The sequence below is a fragment of the Pristis pectinata genome, chromosome 2 (assembly GCF_009764475.1).
Source record: "Pristis pectinata isolate sPriPec2 chromosome 2, sPriPec2.1.pri, whole genome shotgun sequence".
NCBI classification, from domain to species: Eukaryota; Metazoa; Chordata; class Chondrichthyes; order Rhinopristiformes; family Pristidae; genus Pristis; species Pristis pectinata.
Window position 1 is genome coordinate 132,656,677 of NC_067406.1, and position 16,997 is coordinate 132,673,673.

Consider the following 16,997-nt stretch of genomic DNA (forward strand, 5'->3'; position numbering starts at 1 on the left):
GGAGGAATCCAGAGCACCCGGAGGAAACCCATACAGACATGGGGAGAACGTACAAACTCCTTACAGACAGCGGCTGGAATTGAACCCGGGTCGCTGGCGCTGTAATAGTGTTACACTAACCGCTACACTACTGTGCCGCCCATAGGCAATGGGCCTGTGAGGGAGTATGAGTTGCAGGAGGAAGAGGAATGGGATTTGCCCTGAGGTAAGACAACATGAAACAGATGGGCAGAATACCCTCCTGCTGTGCTACAATAAGTCAATTTATGCCAGAAAGGGAGGAAATGTGTGGCAGCACAACTCGTAACATTGTTAGTTAGATGCCCGATACCAATAAACATCAGATGCAGAAAATGGAATTGTGCACAAAAGTGCACAATTCCTGATGGATGTGACTTCTCCCAAAAGTGATCACTAGCGCAACCTAACCCAGGTTAAATCACTTCATTTGCTCGAATTGCTTGTTCAAAACAAGCACTCACAAACCCAGTTTCTAGGCAATGCTCCTGTTGTTCATCAGCTTTTTTTGGCTTTAGCATGAGCTCACCTTGGGGATGTGGCACCCCTAATTAAGTTGCTAGGCCAACACTTCTCATTAAGTTGTTATAAATAGCACAACTGCAGGGATTGTTTGCATCAGGATAAGGTACTTCATGTTGGCAAATGCCAGTGTGTTGTGAAGGTGTAATGGGCTTATTTACCGGAGCAAGATCATTCACTCTGCTGTACTTTTCCCCCCCTCATGATCCTCCCTCACCCCCTGTAAAAATATCTTATCTGTTATTGCACAGTAAAATTCACTGCCCCTTGCTCACTCTCTGTAGTCAAGTACTGCAGCAAAGGGGAATTAGCCTGCTGTTAATATATTTATGGGAAAGAAAATCTTTATTTACTCCTGGCATGTTGCACTTGATTTTCTACATTAGGCTTTATAAAAACTTTATGCTTAATGTTCAGGTCTTATAAATCTGAGGACCATTAAACTGATCCACTTATGATATTATCCAGCCACATAAAATTTGTGCCAGTAGCAACTATGTCTTTTTTTGTCTTTAATCATTCCATCCTACTCTTCATGTATCTCTTCTTTCCTTTCTCTCAGTCTGTCTCTGTCTGTCTGTCTGTCTCTCTCAATCTGTTAATTATATCTCAATCTGTTTCTTATATCTCAGGAGGGAGTAAATTGGAGAATATGGACAGGGCAGAGGGAAGTGTAGACCTGGAACATTTCAGGTTACACAAGAGGTGGCAGACGTTGGAATCCAGGGCAACAAACAATGTGCTGGAGGAACTCAGCAGGTTGAGCAGCATCTGTGAGGGGAAAGGAATTTTCTCCCACAGATGCTGTTTGACCTGCTTAGTTCCTCCAGCACATTGTTTGCTGCATTTGAGGTTAGATTTTTGTATGAATGAGCAAGTACAATTTTTTCCACTGAGCTGGTCTATGGTATTACATTTTGTTGACCAGTTAATATTATGGCTTACTACTATGCTACATTGCTATAGGCAACAATTGTTTTACCAATATCAGCATGTGGAGTTGAGTCTGGGTTTGGCCATAAGGAGAAATCAAAGCGAAGGTGCAGGACTTCACTTCTACTTCATCTGAAGACTCTGTTAAACTATGGCGCAGGGTTGTAAATTAGTAGTAGTTATAAGCTCATACATTCTGCCCCTATCTTTTGTTCTTAATTCCATTTTGTATCCCTGTCCACTTTTAGAATAGAAATTGCTGAAGAAACTTGTCATGCTGTAATTACACCCACCCGCCAGTAGTGACACTATCGCACCACCACTTAATTGCAACGTGACAAGTTTACATAGGCAGTTTCCATTATTGGCAAGAACAGTACAAAACAAATATAAGTCTATATGCAAACAAATGGCTTCTTGAGGAGGAAATATGTTTTAAAATGTTATTTGATTCTGTATGAAAGTGCAGAGCATCTGCATTTTAATTCTCTGAGCCTGTGGTTGGGTTTTAATTAGATTTTTCTTTAAACATATGCTTTCATTGTAAGAGGACCCAGGGTTAACAGTGTCCCAATGTTATCTGTGCAGAGCAGATTGGAAAGATAGGACAGACCAGAGATGTATTAGCTTTGGAGTAAAGGGTTCAAAAATTAGGTACGGTGTCCACGGTTAATAATCTAGCTGAAAAACATAATGTCCTGAATATAATAACCTTCTTTCATATAATGTGATTGACGATAGCAGTGGTGGCTTATCAGAAAGAAATGAATGCTTGCTTCAGTCCATATCACAGAGCAGATCAAATTTCTTTCTTTCACCAAACCCAATTGTAGTGATTTATAATAAAATAAGATTAAATTGTGTTGGAATAAATGACAAAAAAATCAGAATCTAGTCTCACTATTGCACACAAGTTATTTTTTACTGGGGAAGTAATGGAAGAGATGCATGGTGCATAGCATTAAAACATTAATTGCAACAATAACTACACTCTAAACTTAAAAGTGTTAGCAATAAATTGTCTTGGAAAGCCCTGAACTAAATAGTGCTATAGAAATTAGGGTCTTTATATTTGTTGGTAACATTAAAATAATACCAGGTGCCCAAGAATAATGAAAGCAAGCGATTTAACCTACTCTAAGTCGAAGATGAGATCATATGAATACAAAGTTATCTGTTGACACTGACCTTACACCCAGGAACCTGTAGAGTTAAGAGTTAACACACCAATCCTTCACCACCAGCACCATTGTATCATGGGCAAATGCCCTGTGGCTTTTCATTCCAGAACCCCTGACATCTTGTGTTAACACACTGATCTTTAATCCATCTATATGGCAATGTAATAGGGTTAACACAGGAGTCTATCACCCTCTGACTGTGTAATGTACTGGACTAACATAATGACCTCTAACTGCAGAAGCTTGACAATAACCTGGTGGAAAGGAATCCTGTTTATCCACTTGAACCCATGCGTCAGATAAATGAGGATAGCATCCTGTGTGTCTAGGACTGTGAATTAAAGCATGATGATTTTGTTTATGGGAATGAATATATGTAATATATGCACAGTTGTATGAATGGCCTCATGAATACATACTAATGCACATAAAAGTGACCTCTAGTACGCAAAATTGAACAATATCTTTTGCATGCATTCACTTGCTCTTGAAAATATACATGCAAAATTTCATACACGAGCATGTGTACACAAACTTACAGACATGCACACATTATCAATAGTTATATGATCTCAACTCTTCATAAATGGTGATCAAAAATTGCCCAAAAGCTCACAAACCTTAGATCTCCAGCCCTAGAGCTACTTTTCACCTTCTTCAGGAAACATCTCTTTCATGCTTCAAACAAGCTTGGCTTGTCACTGAATCTCATCAGACTATTAAAGCAGTTAAAATATTTTAAATTTCAATCAATGACACTGCAGGCTAACATTGGGCTGGTTATGCATCCACTTGCTTAATGTGTATGTTCATGCACGCAGATGTATGTGGCTTGTTCGTATATTATATTGGCTTTGCAGTATAATCTTGAAGGTGCATTTCTTGAAGATAATGAGATTGTAAATTGGAGTTCTGCACTTAATTGTTTCTAATGATGTGATCGTGAGAAAGGTAGAACTCATTTGGAGCAAATGGCCAATGCAATTATCGACCCATGACACCAATAAGGCTGAAAGCCTAAACGGAACTTCCTCTGCACCTTCCACTGTGAATTGTTTTACCAAGAAAGAAATTTGCCTCACACTAAAGTAAACTGACAGGAGTTGCACAGTGTTGACTGTTTCAAAGGACCATCTGTTAACAAAGCTGCCGCTCGTTCTATTTGAGCAGGAGAACAACAAGCTCTTTGTATTTCACTTGAAAAGAGTCAAACAAAATCCGATGCAGCAACACTCAGGAGTTGGTTTTAAGGAACATCTTAAAGAAGAACAGAACGATGGAAAGGGGGAGTTCAGGAGTTTAGGGCCCGCACATCTGGAACTAATGGTCACCAATGCTGGGAGGTCCAAATTAAAACATAAGAAACCAGAACAGGGTTAGGTCAGATGGGCCCACATGCCTGCATAAGATCCATGATAGATATGATCTGGCTATCAGCTCCACTTTCATGCCCTACTGTCCAAAAGGTCGTCACATCCTTGAATGTATTCAATGACTCATCCTTCACAGTCTTACTCGAATAGAGAATTCCAGATTCATGGCCCTCTAAGATAAGGAATTGTTCCTCATCTCTGTCCTTAATATTCTCCCTGTATCTGCGTGGGTTTCCTCCGGGTGCTCCGGTTTCCTCCCACATTCCAAAGATGTATGCGTTAGGAAGTTGTGGGCATGCTATCTTGGCGCCGAAAGCGTGGCGACACTTGCGGGCTGTCCCCAGAGCACTCTACGCAAAAGATGCATTTCACTGTGTGTTTCGATGTACGTGTGACTAATAAAGATATAATGAGCAATCCCTTTTTCTGAAACTATCTTCTAGATCTCCCCATAAGGGGAAATATCCGCTCAGCATTTACCTTATCAGGCGCCCTTAAAATGTTATGTTTCAGTAAGGTCACTGAAGTCCCACACCATCAGGTTCAGAAACAGCTACTTTCCTACAACCATCAGGTTCTTGAACCGACCTGCACAACCCTAACCCTACCTCAGAAATGGAACACTATGGACCACATCTTGCACTATCATAGACTTGTCTCTGATTGTGTCTTTTTTCTGCAAAAAGTCACTATCATAGACTTGTCTCTGATTGTGTCTTTTTCTTGCAAAAAGTCTTGTTTTTTTTTCTCCCTCACTTCACTTCACTGTCTTGTATAATTTATATTCTATGTGTTGTCTGTACCTATGTGCCTGTGATGTAACTGCAAGCAAGATTTTCATTATACCTGTACCTCACCGCACTTGTGCACATGACAATACGCACGACTTGACATTCTTTGGAACTCTAGTGAATATATGCTCAACTTGCTCAACCTCTCTTCATAAGACAACCCCCTCACTCTAGAATAAATCTAATATATCTTATCCGAACCCTCTCCAATTAAATATATTCCTTCTTAAATAAGGTGACCAAAACTGTACTCATTACTCTGATGCGGTCTCACCAGCTCCCTGTACATATTAGTGAGACTTTCCCTACTTTTGGTCTCCATCCATTATATTGTTTTCCTGATTACTTGCTGACCTGTATAGTAACGTACTGCATTTCATGTTTGAAGATATCCAGGTCCCCTGTACTGCAGCATTCTGTCACACCCCCTCCCCCCCAATTTAAACAATATTTTGTTTTTCTGTTCTTCCTGCCAGAGTACACAACCTTATGTTTCACCACCTAACACTCCATCTGCCAACCTTCTACCCACGCATCTACCTATCTATATCCCAGTACAGACTCTCTGAGTCCTTCTCACAACTTGCTTTCCCTCCTACTTTGCATCATCAGCAAATTTGGTCCTTTCAACTAGATTATTAATATGGATTGTAGTTGAGGCCACAGCACTTACTTTGATGCTGCCCACTAGTTACAGCTTGCCAATTTGAAGATGTCCTGTTTATCCTGACCCGGTTTTCTACTTGTTTTTAGCTGTTCCTCTATATTAGCCCCAATGCCATGAACTTCTGTGGTGACCTCTCATGTGGCACTTTATCAAATACCTTTTGGAAATCAAATTACACTACACCTACTGATACCCATGTATCCACACTGCTTCTTGCATCCTCAGTGAACACTGTTAAGTTGATCAAATACAGTTTCTCGTTCCTGTTGATCGTGCTTGAATATATTATGATTTTCTGAATGTCCAGCTACTTCTTTCTGAGCAATAAATTCTAGCGCTTTTCCTATTTTTTTTACAGAATTTATGTAAATAAATAAATAATAGATAGATAATAGATAAATAAATAGATTCAATGTGTATACAGGAAACTGAACTAGCTTACCAATGATCACAGGTTTCCAATTCACAGCGGGATGCCACTTCAGGGGCTTGCTTTGGAAAATGACAAGGCAAACTCTTCTATTGATTGCTGTACAATGATTGCAGGCTGCTAATTCACAGGGGGAGGCCACTTAAGGAATTTGCTTTGGAAACCGATAAGGCAATCTATTCTATTGATACTTGTTCAACAATGCTTTCTCAAACAGTGTAGCATCCATTTCTAGATAACTGAAACAACAACCCTTTCTCTTCTGCCTGCAATATAATCAGAAAATCCTTGATGTAGACCGCACACCCTCGGGGGCATTACTGTTGAGAGATAAACTTCCCATAGAACACATCTCTGCATAACATGCAATTCAATGGAAAAAAAAGGACTTTGCGTTACGGAAAATCGTGATATAGGTGGTTTGCTAGGAACGCAACCCCTCTGTAATGCGGGGTTACATTGTACATCTTTTTACCCATTCATGTGGATGTGGATGACAGCATGCATTGTCTTAATTCCCATTGAGAAGGGAATAGTGAGCTGCTGCCTTTGACCATAACAGTCCTTGACTGAAGAGTGCTCCAATATCGTTAGGGAGCCTCAGAAAGGTATTGAAGAGCCAATAATATACCACGTAGTACGCTATGAGAATCTTACACACAGACAAATCATAGCAAACAATCTCTATTAATTAGTCTAAAGCAAACCCAGACAGGAAGCAAGAAAAAACAGTTAGCTTGGAAAGCCGTGAGTACAGAAATCAACTGTTCTTCCCAATGTGCTAATAAAATGGACATTAGGTGAATATTGCTTCCCAGGTCTTAGTCCATGGTTTTACAGGATTTGGTTCCAGAAGTGTTTTTGCAGAAACATTTAAACCAAAAAACTGCAGATGCTGGAAATCTGAAATAAAAACAGAAAAATCTAGAAACACTCAGCAGATCAAGCAGCATCTATGGAAAGATAAACAGATTTTAATCTTTGCTGTCTAGCTGCTGCACTGTTTGCGAAGATGTATCATGCTTATCACACATCACGTCTCAAATTTTTCAGACTGCAACCTAAAATATTGTTTCCTTACAGAAATCAATGTAATTTGTATTTGATGGAATCAATTATAACTGTTTCCACCATCTCCCCAGGGAGTCTGTTCCATCGAATTATCTATTTGCTCTTATTGAAGCGCAGGGTTTGCATAAAAATTGTTTCATTGTGCCTGAGTTCAGATGAGCTAGAGCAGAAACATCAACACTATCATTTGTCGTGCAGTTTCTGATAAGCTTTTGACAGATAACGTCGGGAAATTTTCACATGAAATGCCTGTGTATTTTGCATCTGCTGGCAGATTTCCAGTGACTTTGCTAATGTTTTCCAGAGGAAATGACAAGCCCGTTAAAATGTCCACCTAAATCATTGACACTAATCCTCCCGAAGTTCATGATCAGGAGCCTGGACCATTTGTATTCCCTCATAACAAGCAGCCTCTTAGTGTTCCAGTGTAGACCTTCTCCTAACATGCCATGCATCCACTGTGCTGTGGAGCACACAGTACTCTAACTGAGGACATCAAGATTTTATATAGGCTCATTATTATTTTTTCACTTCTGTGTTTTATGCCACTATTAATAAAACCCAGGGCTATTAGCTCTTCCAACTGCATTATTAATCTTTGAGCACCACTGTGGTAGTTTAAAACTCTGGAAATAGAAAGCTAAGTGCTAGTAAAAAGTGACTGAAGCAGTCAGATTTGTGCAAAATATTTGGTTCCTGGTGTCCTTTAGGCAAAGAGTCCAATTGGCCTCTCTTGGTCAGGGCTATGTATGATTCCTGACCCAAGCAATGTACCTGACTCGTAAGTGCTCTCTGAAGTTATTGAGATAGCCACTGTTCTATCCGACAGGGCATCTAGTGTTGGGCAACAAATGCTGGTCTCATCTGTCACATAAATGTCTTAAGAAAGAATTCTAAGGTGTGTTGCTTTTAATGTCCTATGAACTTGTACTTTAAACACCAGTGCATCTCTGAGCTTACTTCTAATGAGTGAATATTTAATGCAATTTTATTTTTAACTAAAATGAATCACCCCGTGCTTATTAACATGGAATCTCATCTACTGCCAATCTCCCAACTTATCAATAGCTCATTACAGATTCCATCAGCCTTAAGAAGAAGTACTTATACCTCGAGTTTAATTTATGTTGCTGAGACTTGATGTGCACTTATTTTCTTAAGATGAACAACACTGTTTAGAGTAATTAGTAAAAACACCATTTGCCTTGTAATGACATCAGAGTCTACTGTGGCTCAGTGGGTAGCTCTCTCAGATCTGAGTCAGAAGGACCTGTGTGGAAGTCGTGAGCGCAAGAATCCAGACTGACTCCTCAGTGCAGTATTGAGAAAGTGCTTCACCGTTGAAGGTGCTGTCTTTTGGTTAAGACATCAAAGCCATCTGCTCTGTTGGGTATAAGTAGCCATGGTGTTATACAGGAGTTGGTTCTGGTGTCCTGGCCAATATTTATCCCCATTCAACTTCAATAAAGCAAATGATCTGATTATCATCACACTGCTGTTTGTTGGTACTTGCTACATGAAATTCCACTGCTCTATTGCATTGGCTTTGCTGGAAGTACACCCCATTGGTTAAACCCTTCATTGGTCTTTAGTTGGGTAAAAAGCTGTTTTCTACAGTGAAAAAAAGAGAAAAAAAGTTTTTTTTGTCATATTAGGAAGTGTCCATTAGTTTGAAAACATTAGCTAATTCTGATTCTGATTCCTTCAAGAAATATAGAAATATTTATTTATATATATGGCTGTGTTTGGTCTTGTAGCATTATTTCTTGTCATATAGCACTACCTATTTTGCTAATGGGTAAACATTGTTAAGACAAATATGTGCGATATATGAAGAAATCTGCATTTTTGCTGATGATATTCTCTATTGCAGGTTAATTATAGTTTAAACCTGCCACATTGCCATAACACCTTACCCAAATTCACTGTTAACCTTGGGCTTCACAGCAGATATAGAAAAGTAAAGTCAAAATATACACCTTGAAAATGACAATTGAATTATGTTTGCACTGTCCTGTCAACTTATTCTCTGTCCTCCACTCCCTGCCCCATCATGGGAAAAACCAAGAGCTGGAGAATATAACAAGTAGAAGTAGGAGTAGGTCAGTTGGTGCCTCATGCCTGGTCTATCAATCAGTAAGATCATACCTGATCTTTTATCTCAGCAACACTTTCCTGCACTAACCCCATATCCCATGGTTCTATTCCTCAGAGAGTGCCCATGCATATTTACAAGACAAAAGATAGTCAAGTAAGCCATTTTCTTGACATTGGAATTACATCCAACAAAGCAAACAGATTACCGATAAATTATAAGTTGCAGCAGCAGCTCCCGATTTTAATTCCCTGGTGAGTTGGGGCACATTCATTACGCACGGGAGTTCGAATGTGTGGAAGACAGTGGGTTGTCCTCTCCGTTATTGGAAATGAGGAGTTAAAGTAGACCAAATGTGTGGAAATTATTGATCTGACCTTGCAGTTCTTCCGCATACTTTATAAATATCATAGAGATATTTTTGTTACATGTGTGGTGACTTATAGTAACAGAGCTTCAATATACCAACTGATATTTTTAGGCTGGTATTGATGGTTTGAAAAGCCCAATTTCTTCCTATAAACTAGCTAATTGGAATGTCAGTACTCAAATCCTAGGAGGCTATCCTATATGACAGTGATTTTGCTTCACTATTAAATGATAAAAAATAACCTTGAGTAAATGCTGTGTCCACATTCCTGTCTGATAACTTTGCAGTCATCTTTTACAACAGAAAATGCTACAAAGACCCAACATCTGTGGAGAGAGAGGGAGACAGAGCCACAACCTAGAAATATAATTCTGTATTCTGCTCCACAGATATCATCTGACATGCTGTGTGTTTTCAGTATTTTCTGTTTTTATTTTAGTTTTTCAGCATTGAATGTATTTTGGTTTTAACATCCGGTGAGCACATTCATGAACAGAGTTACCTTGCTTCTTCAAAGAACATGTAAGATAGCCATTTTCCTTGGGCCTAGATTTCTTACTTAGCAGAGTGAAGCATTTTGAAGAATGTGGCACAATTCCTTTTACAAATGTATTTTTCTCTCTCACTTTTGTCTCCTCCAGAAATGAAGAAGAGTTGAGGAAGTCTCTCTCTGAGCTTGCGAATGACAAGACAGATAATGCTGGATCCAAGACCAGCAATCGCATTGGCTCCAGTGCTAATCCATTCCTTGACATTCCACAGGATCCCAATGCTAAAACGTACAAAGCTGGCTTTCTCTCTCGAAAAATTCATGCAGATATGGATGGAAAGAAAAGTGAGTCCTGACTAGAGGTTATTCCTCCATTTCTATTTCACTGCTTACTTTAATGCTGTGTCATTATTATAACTTGATTTGCTTCCTCACAGAGAGAGGATTAAGGAGCCAGAAAGTCTTTGTGAATTTGAAAGCCCTGGTAGGATTGATTTATGGTTTCCTGAGAATAGAATCATTTCTGCAAGGCATAAAGTCAATGAATCGTACAATTATAGAGGAAAGGAAGGTATTCCGCCCTATGTCCCCATGCTGGCTCTTTGAAAAATCTATTCAATTACACAATATTTCTTTTCTCACCCTGTAGGCCTGTAAATTTTCCTTTTCAAATAGATATCAATTACTTTGGCATCTGCTTCCATCAACACTCAGTATTTAAGAACCAGGGAAAAGTTCTCCCAATTTTCCCTCTGATTCCTTTGCTGTTTACCTTAAATGAGGTTTCAGTGTGTACTAACCCTTGTTCTATGTTGGCCTGCTTCCCAAGGGGAAAGTGCTCACTGTAGGGAAGAATTTGGTACACTTGGAAGAACTAGTCCCTATCTGGCTGCCCATTCTTTGCACATCTGCATAGCACATTCACTTTGTTCCCTTACGAAGTTCTTTCTCCAGTGAGTATGTAACCAAACAAAGGGAAGAATAATTTGATATCAGTGTTCTGATAAATTGCTTATACACCTCATTGTTATTTTTACAACATAAAGTGACTTTAATACAGTGCATTAAAACATGAAGTACTAATAGTCTGCCTTAATGCCATATTAAATGATGCTCCATGGTTGCCATTACCTTCTAGCTGGCAATATAAACATGAAGACTACTCAGTCATTCTTCATGAAGTATACAGCGAGGATGACGCTTGATTTCAGGAAGAGCTATAAACCAGAAAGTTTCTTGTTGAAGTACAAATTGTTCTCATGAAGTTTTCTGCTGCTTGATTATTTTTGGCCATGAATGTGGAAAGCAGTAAAAAGGATTTTGAAGAATCTGTCTCCAACAGCAATATAATTCCACAGAGATTAGAACTTATGTTCTTCTGTACAAGATCCTCAAACATGCATTATGAAGTATAATCACTTCCAGCAATAATTGCAACAAAATGTACCCATTGCATATGGACAATCCTCAGTTTAGAAATTGATACGCCACCATGTGAATGTAAAATGTTGAGATTTGGGATGTAGGAATATTAATGAGGATTTATCAGAGAGAAACATGTCTACTCAGCATTGAAGCATCATAACCTCTGCTCCTGCAAGCACATTGAATTTCTCTTTAATGCAGGCAAATGGGACTAACTCAGGTAGAGAACTTAGGTGGCCTGGATGAGTTGGGCCGAAGGGCCTTTTTCTGTGCTGTACAACTCTATGATTGTATGACTCTAAAGTAATGTTTATTTATTTTTGCACTGGGTTCTTTAAATTTGAAATAATATACAAAGCAAAGAAGTCCAAAAATATAGAGACACAAGAGACTGCAGATGCTGAAAGTCTGTAAGAGTTGTAAGTCCAGAAATAGAGTTTGGCCCAAAGTTGAAGAAAGTCGTTCTTCATCATCTTGCATCCAGCCAATGGGCAACATCTTTCGATGGTTTCTTTCTCCTTTCCCACTTTCACCTTTAAACCCACTCCCATTTGGAATCTAACACTCCCTTGCACACCTCAGTTGTTCTGCTTTATTTCATAAATAGTCCTCTGACCTTTTGAACACAGTGTCAAGTGTAATATAATTAACTGAAATTCTGAACTAGAAGTAGAGAACTCCGGAAATGCCCAGCAATCAGACAGCATCTGTGGAGGGAGCGACAGAATTAATGCTACAGGTTAGAACTGGGAACACAGTAAAACAAATTTTAAACTGATTTGTTTTCTCAGCTTTTCTCTATCTGTGAATGCACCCTTCTCTGCATTTTAAAACTTGTTTTGTCTCTATATTTTTCTTAAGTTTTGATAAAAAGTCATCAGCATGAAACATTAACGCTGCTTCTTTCGCCATGTACGCTGCCTGACCTGCTGAGTATTTCCACTTTGTAGTGCAGCTTATATCAACTAATCCTTTAAATTCCAGGCCACCTTTTTCTGAGTAGTGAGTCCAGGAAATGCAAAGTGCTGTTCTGTCCCACCTCACAGATGTAGAATTCTCATGGTCAACACTTTGAGGTAATACTTCGTGTCTTTGCCAAATTACTAAATATGGTCACCATCCATTCTGTAATTTTTTTTGATACCAGAAGCTCACTTTCTTTGAGAAATCAATATTTTTTGGATTACCATTATTAGAGAAAAGCCCACACTCAGCTGGATGGATACGAGGTAACGTCATTGAACACATTTTTGGTTATCTGCATAATAATGAATGATATATTGGGTGCATGAGAAGCTAGGAGATAAGTTCGGCCGCAATAAATGTGGATAGCTGCAGTTTGCCTTTGAAAGAAAAGTCTGCAAATGTGCAACATGGTATTAGTGGTTTGCCACTGCAATAAAGCACAAAGGCATTCTTTGGAGGGTTTGCTACAGGGAGTCATTAATACAGTGAATTTGTATGCTGTTATCTTTGAATGTGATTCAGAAATATTTAGTGGGATGTCACCCGAAAACACTGGGAGCATCACAAGTACTTAGGACTTAGACTCATCCTGTAATCTAGTCCACCCATTCTTGTTTCCCACAATTGATACCTCTGTAAATTATGTTCGCACCTCAAGTGTATGCAAGTAAATATCCAGCAGTTATACCCATCTCGGACGGGAAAGGTCTGAACTGAATTACTGTCCTTATTCTGTGTAGTCAGTTCTCCTTGAACTGGCAATGGTGCTATGAAAATGTAGTTAAAAGTATTATGATATACTTGTACGAATTGGAAGACATGGAAAACTTTGAGAATTCGATTTGATGTCTTAATTCTAGATTTGGTCCAACTCTGCGTTGTTCTTGGAAACCTTGCTCAAAGGCAACTGATATCCACGCAGTTGTTTGTTTTTGTGATTTTTTAATGTTGTATGGTTCCAACTATCCATTTGTTTACAGAAGTTACGGAATGGTTCCTGAAGGGACTGTCTCTTCCTTGAGCACGTCCCATTCATGTTGGCAAGTCTAAATCAATGGCACTTGTATAGCCTCTGAAACTCATTCCTTTGTGTGATTCCTACATGTGTTTGTTTCCTTCAATGCAGCTCCTAGGGGAAAAAGAGGTTGGAAGACATTTTACGCTGTGCTCAAAGGCATGATTCTTTACCTACAGAAGGTAAATGCATCCTCTTTTGATCCAAGTTGTCAATAAATCCCTTGTCTTGCAGCAAATGTGTGGAAAATCCTGGTTCCCAATATCCCTTTGGATCATTTCCCAGTGAAAGAACAATAAAACAAAAAAAAATACAGTAAAACTGTCCCAAGAGCCACATAATGTACAGAATAAGAACAGAAGCTAGTTCAATCAATTGGGCTCAAACGAGAGTTATTAGTGATTCCTTTATCAACCTTACACCCGATTATATTGCCTACTTTTCCTTCCTTATGCAATTGACTCCCAGCTAGCTCTGTAATTCATGACATTTTGTATGTAATAGCTGTGAAGAGAATAGACATCTTTCGTCAAGATATCCAGCAAGGAATTCAGGAGAAGACTTCCTTACCCAAATTTTGGTGAGGTACAGATACATTTACAGGAAGGCTGGACGTAAAAATTAGAGAGAAGAGAATGGAGATTTACACCGATAGATTTATTTGCAGAGTGTAAGTGTTAGCATGGACCAGTTGGGCAGAATGGCCTATTTTTGCAGCATGTATCCTGTGTTTCCATCACTTATTGGGTTGCCAGATTTCTGAATGTTGCCTCAATTTATCTTCTAATGGGAAGGAGAAGAACCGGCAAGCATGAGGATCTTTGTCATTCATTGCAGATAGTGTGCGCAGTCTTCAACATATGCTTTGCACTAATTTTAAAAAGAGGTTGATGTCATAATAAATCAAAGATTGATGGAAGTAATCCTTCCTCAGCTAAAGGAACTACTTGACAATCACTTCTCTACTGGAAAGTAATGGCCTGTTGACAAAGAATAATTGTTGCTGCAAGCAGTGCATCAGTTGATTACTTTCAGAAACCAGCCAATTTAAATGGGATTAGTTGAGTGGTGTGGGAGAAGCCTGTATCTGATGGATTGACATCTCCTGGAAACGGTTCAAATTTAATCCTTGGGTTGAAATTCATCGCATATTCACTTTCAGGACAGCTGCTATTCACAGTCAGCCTAAGTTGTGCTGGGCAGATCTGTGAAGTAGCATTTCAGAAAATTTGGGGTTGGGGAAGGAGTGCAGAGTGGGAGGAGGTCCCATCCATTTCAGCTTTGATGGTTGGACATGCATTTCCTTCTCCATTTTTGCCTTCTCTCCCTGTTGCCGTTCGATTTTTCAATCACATCTAATCCTTGACACACATTTTCCAGAGAATCTCAATCCATTATATTTCTTAACTTATATCCACTAGATTTCTTACAGGATCAAAAAATTACCAGCCCAATAATACACCCCTGAGATAAAATTAGATGCCATTGCCCAAGGCTTTCAATAAGAAGAACCTGTCTTTGACATCAAATGCATCCAATGTCATATTTATTCAAAGTCAAAGTTGAGTTATTGTCATATGCACAAGTACATGAATGCACAGGTGCAATGAAAAACTTACTTGCAGCAGCATCACAGGCACGTAGCATCAAATAAGCAGCATTCACAAGAAAAAATATAAACATAAATTATACACAATTTTTACAAGAAAGGACACAATTAGAACAAAAAAAAGAAACAAAGTCCATTGTAGCGCAGGCATTTCCACTGACTGAACTAAGCACCAAGGCCCTATTTATGTGTTAAAGTGAAGACAAAAACCTGTTCCCCTGTTTCTTATTGAAAATTCAGAGAACTTGATGGAAGTTGAGCCAGGCACACTCCAGACAGTATGTCCGGTTCCTGTAGCCCCAGAGCAACCAGAGGCAAGGTGATGTTCTTGAACTTTATCTTGTCTTCACGTGGATCGAGGACCTCATCTATATTTCAGTAGCCAAACAATGCACTGTGTTTTACATGGTCTGTATATAAGAGGATATCCTCTGACTTACCATGGAAAATAGGATGGTAGAAGTGCTTTTAGTAAAGGCATGGGGTCTGCATTTGCCCATGCGGGCCATTGTTGAATTTTAAATTAAGAATTTCAGAATAATTAATTACAGACAGCTTTCATCATTGAATTTGAAAGGTTGAGCAGTGATTTAATGAAGCATTTCAGGAGGGTAGATTGCAGAGAAACTGCTTCCTCTGGTGGAACCAAGAACTTAAGAAATACAAGCAAAGTGAGGCCATTTGTCCCTCAAGGATGCTTCGCCATTCATCAAGATCATGGCCGATCTTCTTGCTCATCTCCATGTCCTTTGATTTCCTTAATATCCTGGGAGGGGGTGAATTCAAATAAAGGAGGCTCACTTTAAAGGTATTTCAGAGTGAAATCAGGAAACATTTATCACACAAAGGGTAGTGGATGTCTGGAGCTGTCCGTCTCCACAAAGTTGTGGATCCCAGGGTTCAGTTAGAGCTTTTAAGACTTTAGTTGATAGATTTTGCTTACACAAGAGGATCAAGCAATCTGAGACAAAGCTGGATAAATGGAGTTCTGATACAGGTCAGCGGTGATCTAATCAAATGGTAGAACTGGCTTGAGGGACTGAATGGTGTGACCCTGTGATCCTAATGCAGTGGAACCCAGTGTGGCCAGTGATTGATATAAAATCAGAAAAATGCCTCGGAAGCAAAACAAGAATCTGAAGGTTTACATATCTTGAATTATTTTGCCCATGGTCTATATTTTGTTTTTCTCATGTATTTTTAATGCTTTAGAGCCAATCTCGAGCTGTTTACAAATGGATCAGTGATGGGAGTAGGAAAATAAGGAATGAAAGCAAAGGATTTGTAAAGTGGATTTTAAGAAATGAGCAGGGAACTGAGGGGAAGCAGCTGTGGTGTGATTATTTTTCTAAAACATATCTATGTTCTTCCCTACATACATCACCAAAGCAGGTTTATAGCAAAATAATTGCAGTGGATTTTGTGCCAAGTAAATTCCACAAACGCAGCCGAGAAATGACCTACTCTCTTCGTGGAGCATGTGAGACTGAAAACTAAGAAGTTCAACTATGTTTGTAGATCATGTTTTTTATTATAAAGCTGTCTCCTACCCTCTCCTTTTCTCCTGCAAGCTTTGCCTCCACCCAGGAGTAGCTGTTAGCAAGCCAGCTAAAGAGGTGACTAGAGTATTTCGGTGAGGGTTTATCCTGCCCTTGTCTATCATCCAACCTTGCACTCTCTAACCGGATTGCAATTGGGAGCAGGAGCTCTGATTAATTGGAATAGATATATTTCCCCAGCTGAGTGCACTAAACTCATTGCACATGTTGAACTCTGCAAATGAAATTCAGCTCTGTTGTCAGTGACAGACCAAATTTCAGAAGCAGAGTCAAACCACATAAATTACTACACTGTGCTTTGTACATACACTAGAAATTATATTTCTATCAAATTGTTTCATGCTGTTCCAAAGCATTATGATTTTTCAATAGTACAATCCGAACTGTTAATCCAACACAGTTCAAAGGTTTACCCCAGGATACTTCCTTATTCATGTCTCAGGAGAACATCTTGGTGAAAACAATATTACTTGAGTCTTTGC

General features: G+C 39.1%; 1 protein-coding gene across 6 annotated transcripts in view; it reads left to right on the forward strand.

The window, feature by feature from the left end:
- LOC127582098 (PH and SEC7 domain-containing protein 3-like) overlaps positions 1-16,997 on the forward strand; it is a 336,591-nt gene that overhangs the window by 282,012 nt on the left and 37,582 nt on the right. For all 6 annotated transcript variants that reach the window (XM_052037102.1, XM_052037138.1, XM_052037119.1 and 3 more), the window contains 2 exons: positions 10,093-10,286; positions 13,459-13,529. In XM_052037102.1, the coding sequence (XP_051893062.1) occupies positions 10,093-10,286; positions 13,459-13,529 (265 nt within the window). The remainder of the gene's footprint in view (positions 1-10,092; positions 10,287-13,458; positions 13,530-16,997) is intronic.